This window comes from Saccostrea echinata, unplaced genomic scaffold (assembly GCF_033153115.1).
Source record: "Saccostrea echinata isolate AGI-Se365-2 ecotype Australia unplaced genomic scaffold, CSIRO_AGI_Sech_v1 ptg000054l, whole genome shotgun sequence".
Classification (NCBI taxonomy): Eukaryota; Metazoa; Mollusca; class Bivalvia; order Ostreida; family Ostreidae; genus Saccostrea; species Saccostrea echinata.
In genome coordinates, this window is record NW_026889803.1 from 16,836,322 (window position 1) to 16,853,307 (window position 16,986).

Below are 16,986 nucleotides of genomic sequence, written 5' to 3' on the forward strand. Positions count from 1 at the left end.
CATAACTTTTGAACAGTTGGTGCTTAGGCTCTCAATATATATGCACTTGTGGCTTCCCTGTGACAAGACCGTTTTTTGGTTCCAATTTTTTTTTACCACATGACCTTGGAGTTTCTTACTTTTTGAAGAAGCTGACATATGGGGGCATCAGTATTTCACAAACAAATCTTAAATCTTTTTTTTGTTTTTGCTTGTCAAGGAAAATTCCTTGGTAGTACCCACCCAAACTGAAAATGTTTGGTCCCCCTCCCCGAAAAAAACAATGAAATTGCTTCCTACAGGCCTTGGGATGCAAAGAAAAGAACAGAATTCTAATATTAAAAAATAAGTGTATCACTACATACAAAGCTTCTCCTCCATATAAACTGCAGTGTCACTGAAGTAGCCATACATTTGAAATATCAGTTAAGGAGAAAAAAGGAACAACTATCAACTAAGACAAAGGGCTTTTATTGCATGTAATCTGCAAAAATCATTCATAATTTGAATGTTCAGTCAAGCAGACAATTTGGTCGGCTGACCACAGCTGGACAGACATTACGAAAGTTATCCACATAGGAAAATGTAACATGAAATTGAAATAACTTGTCAAAAAATTGCAATATTCAAGTCTGCTTATTTTAACAGATAGGATAGCATAGGGTTGAACACTTCAATAAAGTAAGAAATAGTTAAATGCAAATGTATTAAAGTTTTAGTGGGTAGGAAAAAATGGCTTTTGCTCTCAGTGCAACAGAATCAAAATTTGATTTTATTTTAAAATCTTAAATAGATCAGTATGTAAAATCAAGCTGACAAACAACTTGATTGAATGCTCCATGCAAAGATCAAACCAAAAGTAAAATTGCTCCCTACAGGCCTGGGGACACATAGAAAAGAACAGATGGTACCAAATGACTCATCTAGTCATATTTCAAGGCACATTTTAGCATATCAAAACATAATACTGGGAAAATATTTTTTTTTTGCTATATCATAGGAACCTGATACATCAATAGAAATGCTAAAATATCTTGAATGGATCAATGAATTTTTCACTTTTCAAGTGCACCAAAATCAAATCAAATTCACCCTCATTCTTTCAACAATAATTTTATATATAAACACATACCCATCAAAATTCTGTTTTTGAACACATGATAAGTAACAACAAATTGGTATAATTTATGAACTAGTTCAGATAAAAGCAATGTCTGTGTATATTTAGCACTTTATGATGTCACAACAGGATGATATTCCAAAGTCTGACTGCTGTTTGGTATCATCACTTGGCATCAAATGTATTGTTTTGTTTGCTTGCTCTGTAGATAAATCTGCAGAACAGAATGGTAGGTTGCTGTATGCACAACGAGTGTGAGACATATTTAGTCACGTGCAGATGCTATATGTGTCGTGGTTTTAGAATTAACTTCCCCGTCTGCAAAGAAAAGTCATGAACCATGAAATCTGAATTTTACAAAATATCTAACAATATTTACATTTTCAAATGTCTTTGTCCAGGATGAAACTACATGTAAGGAAATAGCTAGATATCTTCATAAAGCCATCTGCTCATCATTGGAACATAGATGTCTTTAAAAAAAAAGAATCATGCAACAGAACTGCCTTCTCACTGTGTGTTGGTGTAGTGATACTTGGTGGGGTTTGCAGACTTAGAGTTCTAATTTTTGAATTATCTCATTTTTTATGCCCCTGTAATCAAAGATTTGGAGGTATATAGGTTTTAGTCTGCCTGTCAGTCTAGCTGTCTGTCTGTCTGTAATCTGTTCATCTGTTTGTCTGCAAAAATTTAAACCTTGCCCATAACTTTTGAATGATTGGTGCTAGTGCCTTTATATTTCACATGTGTATCCTTTTTAACAAGACCTTTCTTTAGGTACAAACTTATTTGACTTCTTGACCTTGAAGTTTTATCTACTTTTGCAAAAATTTACAAAACTTTAACCTTAGCCATAACTATCGATTGGTTGGAGCCAGGGCTTTTATATTTCATATGTGTATTCCATGTGTCTAGACTTTTCTGTGGGTACCAACATGTTTGACCTTTCAACTTTGACCTTTGAGTTTGACCATCTTTTGAAAAACTTCAACCTTGGCCATAACTTTTGAATGGTGGCTTCTAGGACTTTCATATACAGTTGAACTTCGGTATCTCGAACATGGATATCTCGAATACCATGGATATGTCAAGGTGAATTTTTTACTTTTTACCCTCGATATCTCGAATCCTTGGATATCTCGAAGTTTTTTCTCTGTCTCATTGAGTTCGAGATAAGGAGGCTTGACTGTATCACATGTATATTCCTTGTGACAAGACCTTTCCTTGGGTACCAACATTTTTGACATTGGAGTTTGACAAACATTTGAAAATACTTTCACCTTCTCTATAACCCTTGAACAGTTGCTGCTAAGGGTTTTATATTTCACTTATGCATTCCTTGTGACAAGACTTTTTCCTTCCCTATAACCTTGGCCATATTTTCTGAATGGTTTTACTAGGGCTATTATATTTCATATGTGTATTCCTTGTGACAAAACCTTTGTGTTTCAACATTTTTAACTCCTAACCAAATGACCTTGGAGTTTGACCTACATTTGAAAAACTTTAACCTTCAATGGCCTTGAACTGCTTTACATGAGCATCAGTGTTTCACAAACACATCTTGTTTTTTTTTAATGAATCAAGGATCAGGTAAAAATGTAAATAAAAGGAATAGTTTGTTTTTGTTTGGTTTTATGATGATTATCAAACAGTCTCCTCACATGCTAATTTTATCTTAAATTATCATGTGAGCAGACTGTTTGATCACAATCACCATAAAACCAAAAAACTAGACAGTTATGCCTTACATATACAGAACCAGTACTCTAATTTAAACTACTTCCTGTTTATAAAGGAACTTTTTTTTCACTTCTTTAATATTTAATATGGTAAGATGACGTTAATTATAAGGTGAGTGAAGGGTGAATGAATTATGATGCACAGTCTATAGATATTTTTCAAACAGAATAAAAATTCAAATAACAACATAAAAGAAAAAAAAAATGAGTTTCTTACCTCATCACATGACATATTGAAGTCTGTTAAAACTTGCCGACACCTGGATCCAATACTAAGCATGGTTAAGTACTTTTTTCGTCATTTACAGATGTACTTTATATACAAGCATTTTCAACCTCAATAGAATATTGAACTAAATTTAATTTAGCAAGAATTTGGCTATTCTGTAGGTAGCTGCATGTTATCAATACCCTTGCTTTCTCCTGAGTCAAAGAGACCAACACTTTCAAGTTTCAACCTGTGATATTTTGAAAGACTGAAAATTAAATAGATACACCCAAGTATGTTTTTTAATGTAGTAGTTAAATGTTCCAAGTTTTATTCAAATCAGATACTACATTGAATGCAAATTAGCAATAAAATCAATGTTTTAGTGTTGTATGAAACATAACACAAATATTAAAGCACCTTCATTTATACTATAAAAAGGATACATTGAGGGTGCAACAACTCTTTTATGGATTCCACAAAGAAACAGAAGAATGAGGAAAAAACAGCTGATTGTGAAAAATGGATGATTCATCAAGGACTGAGTAAGTGAGATCTGCAATTGTAAAAATATTATCTAACATGTATACAGTACTGCCATCAACAAGGAATCTTGGGAATTCTTAGCTGCAATCTATAGTAAAAGCATATGAATTATGAAGCACACATTATAATGTTGTACATTAAGCATTTTTGGTTACTTTGACTTGTTTATGGGGATAGGATATGACAATTCATTATCTGCTTAATTTGATAGGATAGGATATACATGTAACAATACAGTACCAATCTAATTTGATAGGCTAGGATAGAACACAACAGTACCTGCTCAGTTTGATAGGATAGGATATAACAAAACAGTATCCATTTAGTTTGATACAATACAGTACCTGTTTAGTTTGTGAGGATAGGGATAGAACAAAATAGTATCTGCTCTGTTTGGAAGGAATGGGTATCATACACTACAGGTACTTCAGTTTGAAACGATTAAAAATATATAAGAATACTTTGCCTGTTTAATAGTTCGGTTAAATTACATAGACAGTTTATTGATATTACCGGTGGAAATGTTCACGGTTTCATAATAACTTTTTTATCCAACCAACCGAATTTGTCTGAAGGCAAAGGCAAATAAATAATAAAAAAAGTGCCTGAATAGGAATAAATTGGATGTAACATAATACTGTACAGTTAGTTTCATAGGATTAGGTAAAACAACACTGTTCTCGTTTATTTCACAGATACAAAATCTATTTTATTTGGATGGAATGGGTATAAAAATACAGTACTTTTTAGGTTTTGAGGATAGGCTAAAACAATGCAGCGCATGTACCTTTTAGTATGTAAGAATACCTGGTAGTCTATATCAACTCATTTGAAATTGATCTGTGTAACACTCAGAAAAATTCATTTTTAATACATTCTTTATTTTAAATACGTCATTTCTAGAAGATCTGAAGTGCAGCTTTGGGGGAACGTACCCCATACGTATGTTGTTCCGAGTCGTTTGATCATTGTACTCACAAAGATGATGTTCTTTGAAAACAGGAGAGGTGCATTTGAGCAAAAATTCGTAATTTCTCTCTCATATTTAAAATGTAGGGGATTATAATTTTTTTGACATGTAAAGAATCCACGTAATTTTTTACCAGTGGATTAAACTGATATTGTGATTCCACGGAATTATGACCCCGAGGAAAAAAGTACTTTTACAGTTATTGATTTGTTTGGAATTATAGTTTTTCATTTTACTCCACCGCTGTTGATTTTTCTATGAAATCCTGGCTTACGATTGGTTGAAGTCTGTCACGTGAAGGGGGTGTAATACTTATACCTAGTTGCTTGAAAATCAATATATGGTTGATATGGAATTATCGTTCTTTTGTAATGTTCGAACAACTCGAGTTCACAAGGTTTGCTGAGTGTCTGTTGACAATACATGAATAACAGTTAACTAATGTAATAATGAGATGGAAATTTTTTCTCCCTTTATTGAAAGTCTTCAAAACTGTCAGTACATTATTACAGCACAAAACAGTTGTAAACAACGTCACATAACACAATGTGACATTATAATAGGCATTGTACGAAACATATATCGTGAGAAAAACAATTTTACAAAACAAAGACAATAAATATTTTATCGGTGGGGAAAATTTCTTACATAGTTTTGTAGTGACAGGGTACGGGATGATACCTGGTTATAAATTTCATACCTGGCGAGGCTTTGCCTTTACTGACCAGGTATCATCCCGTACCCTATCAATACAAAACTATGTAACCAATAATACAGTCCCTGTTTTGTTTGGGAGGAGGATAGCTTTTAATATACAGTTTCTTATTTTACTGTTTCTTATACAGTGTCCATTTAGTTAAGGAGGATAGTGTCATTTTGTTTCGGAGGATTGTGCTTAATTATATAGTATCTGTTTTGTTTGGGAGGAGGATAGTTTTTAATATACAGCAGGGCTTGACAAATAGCATTGTCCGACGCCCAGGACAACCAATTTTGTTTGGCGGGAAAGTTATTAGATTAGTGGTACCTGCCCGCAGACAAGTGCTTTTCCAGTTAAAAAAAAAACACATACTCAAAAGTTTCATCACTGTTTAAATACAAAGAACCACACAAGACTATCCATTTTCGATGCAGTTGACCACTACATAGAATACTCAGTCGGAACTCCTCTAGAATTAGCCAATTCATGTGTTGTTAAACTTTTCACAACACGTAAAACATAGCAGGTATGATATCAACGTCATCATGTCAAAAAAGTTGAAGAGGATTTTAGACCATTTCATTGTCCAAATGTAAAATTCATTCCGTGAATACACACGATACAAACACATGTTGCTTTTAAAATACTATTGGTGTTGTTGGCTGGCGAACATACAAACAGTCATGAAGTCGAACCCTCAATCAACATTCATGAGTGTTTGTCATAATTGTTTTTCATAATTTCATATTATTTTTGTTTTCATTTAGATAATACAGTGATATGTATAAGTACATACATTAACATTAAAATGTTAAGTTTTATAATAATCAATGCACAACGCACAAACTTATAGGAAATCTTCTTAGAATTAGAAATGCTCCTTGGGAGAGTTAAGTGATTTGGGGTCTAGATTAGTCCAAAATATTAATGATACTGCTTTAATTTCGTCTTATTTAAGAAAGAGGTGGGACAAGCATATTTTTTGGCAGGACAAGTAATTTTACGATGGTAACCTGTCCAAGGGCAAGTTCTGAAAAATTCTATTTGTCTACCCCTGTACAGTACCTGTATTGCTTGAGAGGATAGTGTTTAATGTTTAACTATACATTACCTATTTAGTATTGGAAGATAGTATTTACAGTAATTATAAGTACCTGTTTTGTTTGGGAGGATAGTGTTTAATGTTTAACTAAACATTGCCTGTTTACAGTAATTATAAGTACCTGTTTTGTTTGGGAGGATAGTGTTTAATGTTTAACTAAACATTGCCTGTTTACAGTAATTATAAGTACCTGTTTTGTTTGGGAGGATAGTGTTTAATGTTTAACTAAACATTGCCTGTTTACAGTAATTATAAGTACCTGTTTTGTTTGGGAGTCCCAGAGCCAGGTCCAGGCTCCTACAGCTGTACACACAGAGATAACAATGAGTACCACTGAAAAAAAAAACATGTATGATGTAGGAATTGCGATGAGTACCACTGAAAAAAAAAACATGTATGATGTAGGAATTGTAAGAAATACAAGGCCACGAAAAAAATTCTACTTTGATAAATTTTAGCATTCTTTCGATTTTCTTTATTCTGATATGAGATAAATATGATCAACTAACATCATAAAAGATGAAAATACTGACAAAAGTCTGTGGATATTCTGTATATTTCTATACACATATAATAAATCAAAAGAAATATGGTGCTGTAAAATCACAGAGGACAAATCTGCTTGGGTTATAAATATTCAACAGTGTTTTCAGTACATAAGGCCAATAAATAGAACTATAAAATTATCTGCATTAGCTATTTCAACCTGTCTAAAATACATGTATCTTCATGCATCAACTTGTCAGTGAGATTTAATGTAAAAGTTTTACTTCTCCAAAGCCTTGCTGTAGGTTGTAGTTTGTCAATTACTTCAGTTAGTCTTCTTTCAAATGCCTTCAAATCTATGATAAAACAGAAAGAAATATACCAGACTAAGACTCCACTGTTTGTGATACAGTACATATTAAATAAACAAGTATATATATGTCAGATAATTCCATATCCTGTTGATACTTTTTATGGAAAAAAATCTTTTATTGAACATGTTCAATCTTTCATATGATCTACATGTAAATTTGAAGAGAAAGCTTTAAAGTAATTTCAAAATTATGAAAATTTCCATATATTTTAAATGATTTATTCTCTCTTAAATTTTTAAGCATGCTCTTACATATGTACATATCTATGTTAATCATTGAGACATTACAGCAAGACTCTAGAATTTTCCTGGTGATCTTACTAATTTCTTGTACAAAAGCCTTAGTAATGAATTGCAAATGATCTAGAATCTTGTTTAGTCCCATAACGATACTCGTTAACTGTTTTGTTAAACAGATAAAGTATCATTTCCATCATTTCATTCCTTGGAAATCGATTTCATTGTGACAATTCAGTTTGTTTGAACTATGAAAGGAATATTCTCCAGAAGGGGGGAGGGGTGCAGGTGGGGAGCTGATATATAGTATACTAATATTACCTCAATAATTACAACTAATGACATGAACATCCCACACCACACCACCCCCACCTCCACCCCTGGCTTTTTTTTGGCTTGTCAAGGAATTTTTCTTTGGTTAGTGCCCCCTACCCTCCAGCCCAGCTGAAAAAATATGGTAGTGTCCCCCTCCACCCACCCCCAAAATTGAAATTGCTTCCTGTTGGCCTGAATGAGGATATTTTCTAAAAATAAAAAGTTGTGTGTTTATCGATGTTATTGCAGAATGAAAAAGAAGCTGGAAAACATAAAAGAATACATGTATTGACATAATCAACATTATTTTCTATTTCTGAAACAATATTTACCCTCGGTCTGCTCTGCTGACATGTTTCTTGATTCACGGGTACCTGAAGTTTTTATCAAATGATATTTCATCAGTATGATCAATGGCTCTGATTATATTTTTTTTATTTTTTTTTTTTTTGAGAGAAAACAGAAAACATCAGATTTGAAAATAGAAAACATCAGAACAAAAAATATCAGAGAGGGCTACATTATTGCAGCTAAGATGGAGAGGCCTAAACATTTTGACATGTGTGCTCAATTTACGGGGCTGGCTTACTAAACAGGACAGTCCTTTACAAAATAATTTTTAATTTTAGAAACATCCTTTGCCGAATTGAAAAATAAGTATATTGAGCTGAAATGATTTTGATTAAAAGTCACATGGTCCAAAATAACAAGAGGTCCATGGGCCACATTGCTCACCTGAGCACATTGGCTTGGAAAAAGCACAAATCAGTTCAGTATTGAAAAGTTTACAGGGGGTGGGGGTGGGGGGTGGGGGGGCGCTTGAATTTTAAACTACCTGAGGATGCTTCCATATGAATATAACAAATGGCTTTGCTGTTCTTTAGCAGAAGATTTTTTCCTGTACATTTGTTTGTAAAAATTTGATCCCCTATTGTGGCCCCACCCTTCCCCCAGGGTTCATCATTTGAACAAACTTGAATCTACACTACCTGAGGATGCTTCCATATCAATATGACTAAACATGGCTTTTCTGTTCTTGAGAAGAAGATTTTTATGCCCCGCCATGAATATGGCCGGGGCATATAGTGTTTGTCATGTCCGTCTTCCGTCCTTCCATCCTTTCGTCTGTCTTTCCATCACGCTTTGCATTTAGCTCTGTTCAAAGCTCAGTTTCAAAGAAACTATCCAAGATCTTTTATCAAACTTCATATGCTGATAGATATTGATGAGAGCTATGCAACTGCATCAACATTTTTTTGACCTTGACCTTTCCTTTGACCTTGACCTCACTTTTCTTAAATTAGTGTTTAGCTCAGTTTTAAAGATACCATTCAAGGTAGTTTAATCAATCTTCATATGTTGATACATACTGATGTAAGCTATTCAACTGTATCAACATTTTTTGACCTTGACCTTTCCTTTGACCTTGATCCACTTTTCTTAAATTAGTGTTTAGCTCAGTTTTAAAGATACCATTCAAGATAGTGTTATCAAACTTCATATGTTAATACATACTGATGTAAGCTATTCAACTGCATCAACATTTCTTTACCTTGACCATTCCTTTGACCTTGATCTCACTTTTCTTAAATTAGTGTTTAGCTCAGTTTTAAAGATACCATTCAAGATAGTGTAATCAAACTTCATATGTTGATACATACTGATAGAAGCTATTCAGCTGCATCAACATTTTTTGACCTTGACCATTCCTTTGACCCTGACCTCACTTTTCTTAAATTAGTATCTAACTTCATATGCTGATACATACTGATGTAAGTTACTGTACAGCAGGTTAAAATCGTGGTCAGAAAAGATCGCGATTTGTTCAACTTGCAGCAAATCACGGTCGTTTGAATTCGTGAAAGGAAAAATTATACAAAAAAAATTTCCACACTGAAAGTATTTTCCTTGCGTATTATGTCGATTCTGAACCCAATTAAATAGAACTGATCCCGATTAGAAGACAAAATGTTGTACGATTTACAATATTACGTATTCAGATAAATTTTCTTTCTTTCTCGTGTTTTCTTTCTTTCTTTTTATTAAATATTTTTGAAATACGTATCTATACTCGAGTGATTTATTCAAGTGATTTCAAGTCGTATCCAATACATTCATGTAAAAAAAGGCCCTTTGGCTGGTGTTCGTTCATACATGTAGGTATGTTTTGAGTAGAGTACAGAGTAGTGTTTACTGCAGTATATTCAAATCTCCCTGAATCTAAATAAGTTGTCAGTACCGGTAATCAAAATGTTAAACTGTTAATAAAATTGAATTAATGTGTAACAGTGTTGTCTTTACTACGTAAGTGCTTAGATTAAAGATAATAGGACTGAGTGATACGCACGGGTGAAATCTAACAATAGGCCTACATGTTTTACAGATAATTACATCGCACCTCTACTGGGTGGCAGAATTAAATGTTAGTTATAGATGTTTATTTATCAATTAAGTTTAAAAAAAAAAAACAACTCAGTACGTCTTAGTAAATAAATCGATCCGTACACTCGCCTAATTAGGAAGACAGTCTACATCTCCGCTATATTAATTACTGCTTTTATGTTTGCAAGGAAAAAGAAATAAAGTTAACGAATCTAATCACAGACATCGGTAATATTTCAATTTATCCTTATCAATTTTTGGAGAATTATTCACTGTATGTTGAATTCGCGGAATTTTTATTTCCGCGAATATAGCGAATATTAACTCTGCGAGTTAATTTCCTGCTGTACAGTATTCAACTGCATCAATATTTTTTTACCTTGACCTTTCCTTTGACCTTGACCTCACTTTTCTTAAATTAGTGTTTAGCTCAGTTTTAAATAAACCATTCAAAACATTTTTATCAAACTTAAATATGCTGATACGTATTTGTGAGAAGTATTCAATTGCATCAAAAACATTTGACCTTGAACTTTCCTGTGACCTTGACCTCACTTTTCTTAGATTTGCATTTTGCTTAATTTTAAAGAAACCATCTAAGATATATTTATGTAAGTTTATGCTCTTATACATAATTTGGTGAGAATTTATCATCTATATCCAACTTTTTAGATTTCAATTTCAATTTTAAAGAAACTGTTCAAGATATTCTCATCAAATTTCATGCAATAATACAAATTTTCATGTTGCATTACTAATATACCCTCGGTGGGGCATTCATGTCCTATGGACATATTTCTAGTTAAAGATATTTTCCTATATATTCCTATGAAAAAAATTTGATCCCCCATTGTGGTCCCACCCTACCCCCAGGGATCATCATTTGAACAGATTCGAATCTAAACTATGTAAAGAAAATATCCTGGAAGTTTCAACTTTTTTGGCTGAGTGGTTCTTGAGGAGAAGATTTTTGAATCATGCCACCAAATTATCTCTATTTCTGAATTATCTCCCCTCGAATGAGGGCAATGCCCTTCATTTAACAAACTTGAATCCCCTTCACCCAAGAATGCTTTGTGGCAAATTTGATTGAAATTGCCCAAGTGGTTCTGGAGAAGAAGTTGAAAATGTGAAAAGTTTACAGACAGACAGACGGACTGACGGACAGACAGACTACAGACAAAATAAGATCAGAAAAACTCACTTGAGCTTTCAGCTCAGGTGACCTAAAAATGCTGTTCAACATTACATTGTCAAACTGCTGTTGTCTGCAAATTAGTTTCATTTCACTTAAGTCTAAGTTCCCCTTTTACCATAGGTGCTGCTTATACTATTTGTTCAGATGTTTAAGCGAAGAAGCTGAATGTGATAAAAAATGCATGATTGACTACACACAACTATGGACAAAAACATACAGCAATAGGTGACCTAAGCATCTGAGGAGATCTTATATTTAACAAGAGGCCCAGGGGCCACATCGCTCACCTGAGCACTATGGCTAGGAAAAAGCAGAAATCCGTTCAGTCTTGAAAGGTTGAAAAGTTTAAATATAGAAGTGGTACGGGGGGGGGGGGGGGGGGGGGGGAGGGGGGTTGATTTGAACCAGCTTGAATCTATACTTCATAGGGATGCTTTTGAATTAATATGACAAATAATGGCTTTGGTGTTCTTAAGAAGAAAATTTTTATTGATATTATGATCCCCTATTATGGCCCCTCAATTCTCCTGGGGGGTCATGAATTGAACAAATTTGAATCTACATTACCTTAGGATGCTTCCATTTAAATATGACCAATCATGGCTTTGCTGTTCTTGGGAAGACGATTTAAAGATTTTAACTATGTATTCCTATGTAAAACTCTGATCGCCCATTGTGGTCCCACCCTACCCTTGGGGGTCATGATTTGAACAAACTTGAATCTACACAATCTAAGAATGCTTCCATATAAATATGACCAACCATGGCTTTGCTGTTCTTGAGAAATATATTTTTAAATATTTTTCCTACATATTCCTATGTAAAATTTTGATCACCCATTGTGGCCCCATCCAACCCCTAGGGGTCATGATTTGAACAAATTTGAATCTACACTACCTGAAGATGCTACCATATAAATATGACCAATCATGACTTTGCTGTTCTTGAGAAAAAGATTTTTAAAGACTTTTCCTATGTATTCCTATGTAAAACTTTGATCGCCCATTGTGGCCCCACCCTACCCCCGGGAGTCATGATTTGAACAAACTTGAATGTACACTATCTGAGGATGCTTCCATATAAATATGACTAATCATGGCTTTGCTGTTCTTGAGAAGATTTCCAAAAATTTTCTTATATATTCCTATGTAAAACTTTGATCGCCCATTGTGGCCCCACCCAACCCCCGGGGGTCATGATTTGAACAAACTTGAATCTACACTACCTGAGGATGCTTCCACATTAGTTTCATATTTTCAAGCAAAATGGTTCTTGAGAAGAAGATTTTTTAATGATGCCATTAATTTTTCATGAATTCATGATTATCTCCCCTTGGAAGAAGGCATAATCCTTCATTTGAACAAACTTGAATCCCCTTTACCCAAGGATACTTTGTGGCAAGTTTGGTTGAAATTGGCCCAGTGGTTCTGGAGAAGTCGAAAATGTGAAAAGTTTACAGACGGACAGTTAGACAGACAGACAGCTAGACAGACGGACTACAGTCAAAATGTGATCAGAAAAGCTCACTTGAGCCCTCGGCTCAGGTGAGCTAATAAATATATCATTCATGAAGGAGTGTGATTTATTCTTACGCAAAGTTTCCCTCTTTGGAGGTATACAAGGTTGACATGTATTTGCTGATGGTTGCAATCGCCTCTTTATGTCTTCAATTCTTTTTTGAAGTGCCTTCAACTCTAAAAAAAACAAAACAAAACAAAATATATTGGGAAAAGCCCAATAATAATAAAACAGTACTGAAAATATTTGTAAGGCCAAAAAAACCCAAAAAAACCTAAGTTTCTAAGGCCAAAAATTTCAAAATTTAATGCGGCAGGCAGGTCTTTTCTCATGTCAGTCAAGAAAACGATATCATGATATCAACTGGTTCTAGTTTTATATACTATTATATTAATATTAACAAATACTAAACTTTTGATAATGTTATTCCAAACAGTTTTATATCAATTATGTTAATTCATAAAGTATCTTTTTAGCAAAAATTTATTGTGTATCAAATAAAAACGTTTTTTCTCAACTTGGAATAATGGAAAATTGAGTTATTTCCCTTCTCCATACGTCAATAAAATTTATAAATGTGGCAGTGTTTGACCAGATGCAGAGGTGCCTGAGAAACTATAAATTAATTTAATTTGCCTAATCACACATGTTACAACTATTTTGTTCATGGGGAATTGCTCCCAGTTTGAAAAAAAAACAAACAACTAGAAATATGTCCATAAGACATGTATGCCCCGTCCAGGGTTCATTAGCAATGTAACATGAAAATTTGTATTAGTGTATGAAGTCTGTATGAAGTTTGATGAAAATATCTTGATTGGTTTCTTTAAAACTGAGTTTTATATATAATAAATAGAAAAGTGAAAGGTCATTGGGAAGGTTAAGGAAAAAAAATATGACCCAGTTGATGAATTCTCACTAAATATGTATCAGTCATGAGCTTACATAATAATATCTTGAAGTTTCTTTGAAACTGATCTAAATGCAAATTTTAGAAAAGGGAGGTCAAGGTCAAAGGAAAGGTCAAGGTCAAAAAGGTTTTGATGTAGTTCAATAACACTTACCAAAAGGTATCAGCAAACAAAGTTTGATAAAAATGTCTTGATTTGTTTCCTAAAACTGAGCCAAAAACAAATATGAGAAAAGTACAGTCAAGGTCAAAGGAAAGGTCAAGGTCAAAAACATAGGTTGTCAAATATTACAGAGCTCACCTCAACGAAAATTTTCTTTAAGTAAGGCAAAGTCCAAGGTAAAATAATAATCTGGAAGTGTGCTTCCCTAGATGCAAAATGCAATTTTGTTAAACAGCTAGGGCTTGCAGTTACTTGGGAATGGACTTAATCTAAAAACTTTAAACTAGTCACTTATCCAGAAAATGCAATTCAAATTCAGCATCTGAAGCAAGTTTGAGAGTCTTCATCCCTTGATGCATTATCGATGGAAGTTTGGTCTATGTAGGGCTTGAAGTTACACTGGAATGAGTCTGCTCCAAAAACTTTAAGCTGGTCACTCATCTGGAAAATGTAGGTCAGATTCAGCATCTGAAGCAACTCTGGCAGTGTGCATCCTTAGATGTATTATCCATGCAAGTTTGGTCAACATAGGGCTAATAGTTACTTTAAAATGAACCTGCTGAAAAAATTTTAAACTGGATCACTCATCATGCTCATCCAGAAAATTTAGGTCTGATCCAGCATCTGAAACAGTAGTATGCATCCATATATGCATCATCCATGGAAGTTTGGTCAACATAGGGCTAATAGTTAATTTATAATGAACCTGCTCCAAAACTTTAACCTAGTCACTCATCTGGAAAATGTAGGTCTGATCTAGTATCTGGAGCAAGTCCTGTAATGTGCATCCTTAGATGTATCATCCATGCAAGTTTGGTCAATATTATGCTTATAGTTATTTAAAAATAAACCTGCTTCAAAAACTTTAAGCTGGTCACTCATCTGGAAAATGTAGGTCTGATCCAGCATCCCAAGCAAAGCCATGTAGTGTGCATCCTAGACCTTTGATGAATAATCCATTCAAGTTTGGTCAACATAAGGCTTAAAGTTAATTTAGAATGAACATGCTCCAAAAACTTTAACCTGGTAACTCATCCTGTAAATGTAGGTAAGATCCAGCATCCAAAGCTAGCTAGCGTGCATCCTTAGATGTGTATCATCCATGCAAGTTTGGCTAACATAGGGCTTACAATTAATACTTGAAAATGAGACCTGCTCCAAAAACTTTAACCTGCTCCAAAAACATTAATCTGGTTATTCTTAATTAGCTGAAATTGCTGCATCTGAAACCTTGACTGGTATAGAGAAACATAATAGAACTGTAGCATCGTTTATGCATCTCTGATTAATATTGGGTATAGAAGTACATGTACTTGAAAAGAAATCTGCTCCAAAAACTTTAGCCTGGGACGCCAACACCAACACCAAAGCCACGCTGAGGGTATTACATAAGTTCCCCATAACTTCGTTGAGGTGAGCTAAAAATATTGGTGAATTGAATGGCTCTCACAAATGTATATTACCACATGAAGTTTGATAAAAATATCTTAGATCGTTTCTTTGAAAGTTTGCTAAAAACAAATTAAAGAAAATTTGTCAAAGGAAAGGTTAATGTCAAAGTTGATGTTGATGAAGTTGAACAGCTCTCACCAATATGATTCAGCATATAAGTTTGATAAAAATATCTTGAATACTTTCTTTGAAACTGACCTAAACACAAATTTTTGAAAAGGTCAAGGTCAAAGAAAGGTCATGCTAAAAATATGTTGAGATCTTTCCTTTGACCCTGACTTCATTTTTCTATAATTTGTATTTAGCTAAGTTTCAAAGAAACTATTCAACATGTTCAAGATAATTTTATTAAAATTCATATGAAATATGAAACATTTTGGAAACAGGTATTAATTAACTTCATAGGTGAAAAAAAAATGTCGATGCAGTTGAATAACTCTAATCAGTTTGTACCAGCATATAAGTTTTGATAAAAAAAAAATATTTTGAATAGTGTCTTTAAAACTGAGCTAAACACAACTTATTAAAAAAAGTGAGGTCAAGGTCAAAGGGAAGGTCAAGGTAAAAAAAATGTTGATGCAGTCGAATAGCTCTTTTCAATATCTATCAGCATATGAAGTTTGATAAAAATATCTTGAACAGTTTCTTTGAAACTCACTCACTCTGAGCTAAACAAAAAGTGTGTGGAAAGACAGAAGGATGGAAGACAGACGTGACAAACACTATTTGCCCCAGCCATATTCATGATGGAGGCATAATAACTAAATAATAATAATAACTAGACAATAATAATAACAACAATAATTCTCGCATTGTCGGATTTGTTGGAGAATATACCTCAATAGTAGAGAGATTTGTTGGCAAATTAAAAACCAAGCCTGAAATCATGAGACTGAGGGGTACATGTATATATTCCAATGACAAGGGAATTATTTCTATTCTGCTATAGCAAACATATAAACTTCCATATAGAGAAATGCAGATGCTAGATTTGAGCATCAGCAGAAGTGTCTTTTGATGTCACAATCGAATGCTACTCCTCGTTCATTTGTAACTCAAGCATTAGAAAAAGAGCGATGAAATCTGAATCCAAAGTAGATTTTTTCCACCAGTTTGCATCACAATCAAAAGATATCTAAACTCTTTCCTTTTCCTAGTGAACACAGTCAAAATTAGAGGAATCCGATTAAAATTTATTGATAATTTGTTGATGACATTTGTGATTTACTGGAGAATAATGGCCACGGAATCTCTTTGATCTTTGCAATTAAGGTAGTAGTAGTTTGTTTACATTTTTTTTTAAAGATTCATAGATTAAACATGTTTCATAGTTTTCGATCATGTTGTCTTTGAATAATACATTATCTATAACAATAACTAGACGTTTCTAACATATTAATTAAAATGTTGCTATAAACATCAGATATTTTAAAAAAAAAAACAATATTTACCATCTGAACAGTGTATTTGTATGTTTCTTTTCATCTGGATCCGGCTTTTGCGATATTTCAGTGAACTCGGGTGTGATTGGCTGTATTTCTTAGTGGCCGACCAATAAATATTCGTTTTAGTAAAATGTTACAAT

At 33.6% G+C, this 16,986-nt stretch overlaps 1 protein-coding gene across 1 annotated transcript; it reads right to left on the minus strand.

The window, feature by feature from the left end:
* Positions 1–431: 431 nt before the first annotated feature.
* Positions 432–16,920, minus strand: LOC133172343 (nuclear envelope phosphatase-regulatory subunit 1-like). The gene is made up of 8 exons (XM_061307207.1): positions 16,853–16,920; positions 12,951–13,052; positions 8,111–8,152; positions 7,138–7,209; positions 6,627–6,700; positions 3,496–3,605; positions 3,059–3,113; positions 432–1,417 (listed from the first exon to the last, which is right to left on the minus strand). The coding sequence occupies exons 1-8, from the start codon at positions 16,884–16,886 to the stop codon at positions 1,382–1,384; spliced, it is 525 nt and encodes a 174-aa protein (XP_061163191.1). The 5' UTR covers positions 16,887–16,920; the 3' UTR covers positions 432–1,381.
* Positions 16,921–16,986: the final 66 nt, after the last annotated feature.

Bases quoted from the DNA above. Each gene is read 5' to 3' on its own strand.
- LOC133172343 (XM_061307207.1), bottom strand. From the start codon at position 16,886: ATGAAAAGAAACATACAAATACACTGTTCAGATG. The intron at 8,153-12,950 runs GTAAGAATAAAT...TAAAAACTTCAG, and splicing joins TCCAAAGAGGGAAACTTTGC to GTACCCGTGAATCAAGAAAC. The intron at 6,701-7,137 runs GTAAAACTTTTA...TTTTTTTTTCAG, and splicing joins TACAGCAAGGCTTTGGAGAA to TGGTACTCATTGTTATCTCT.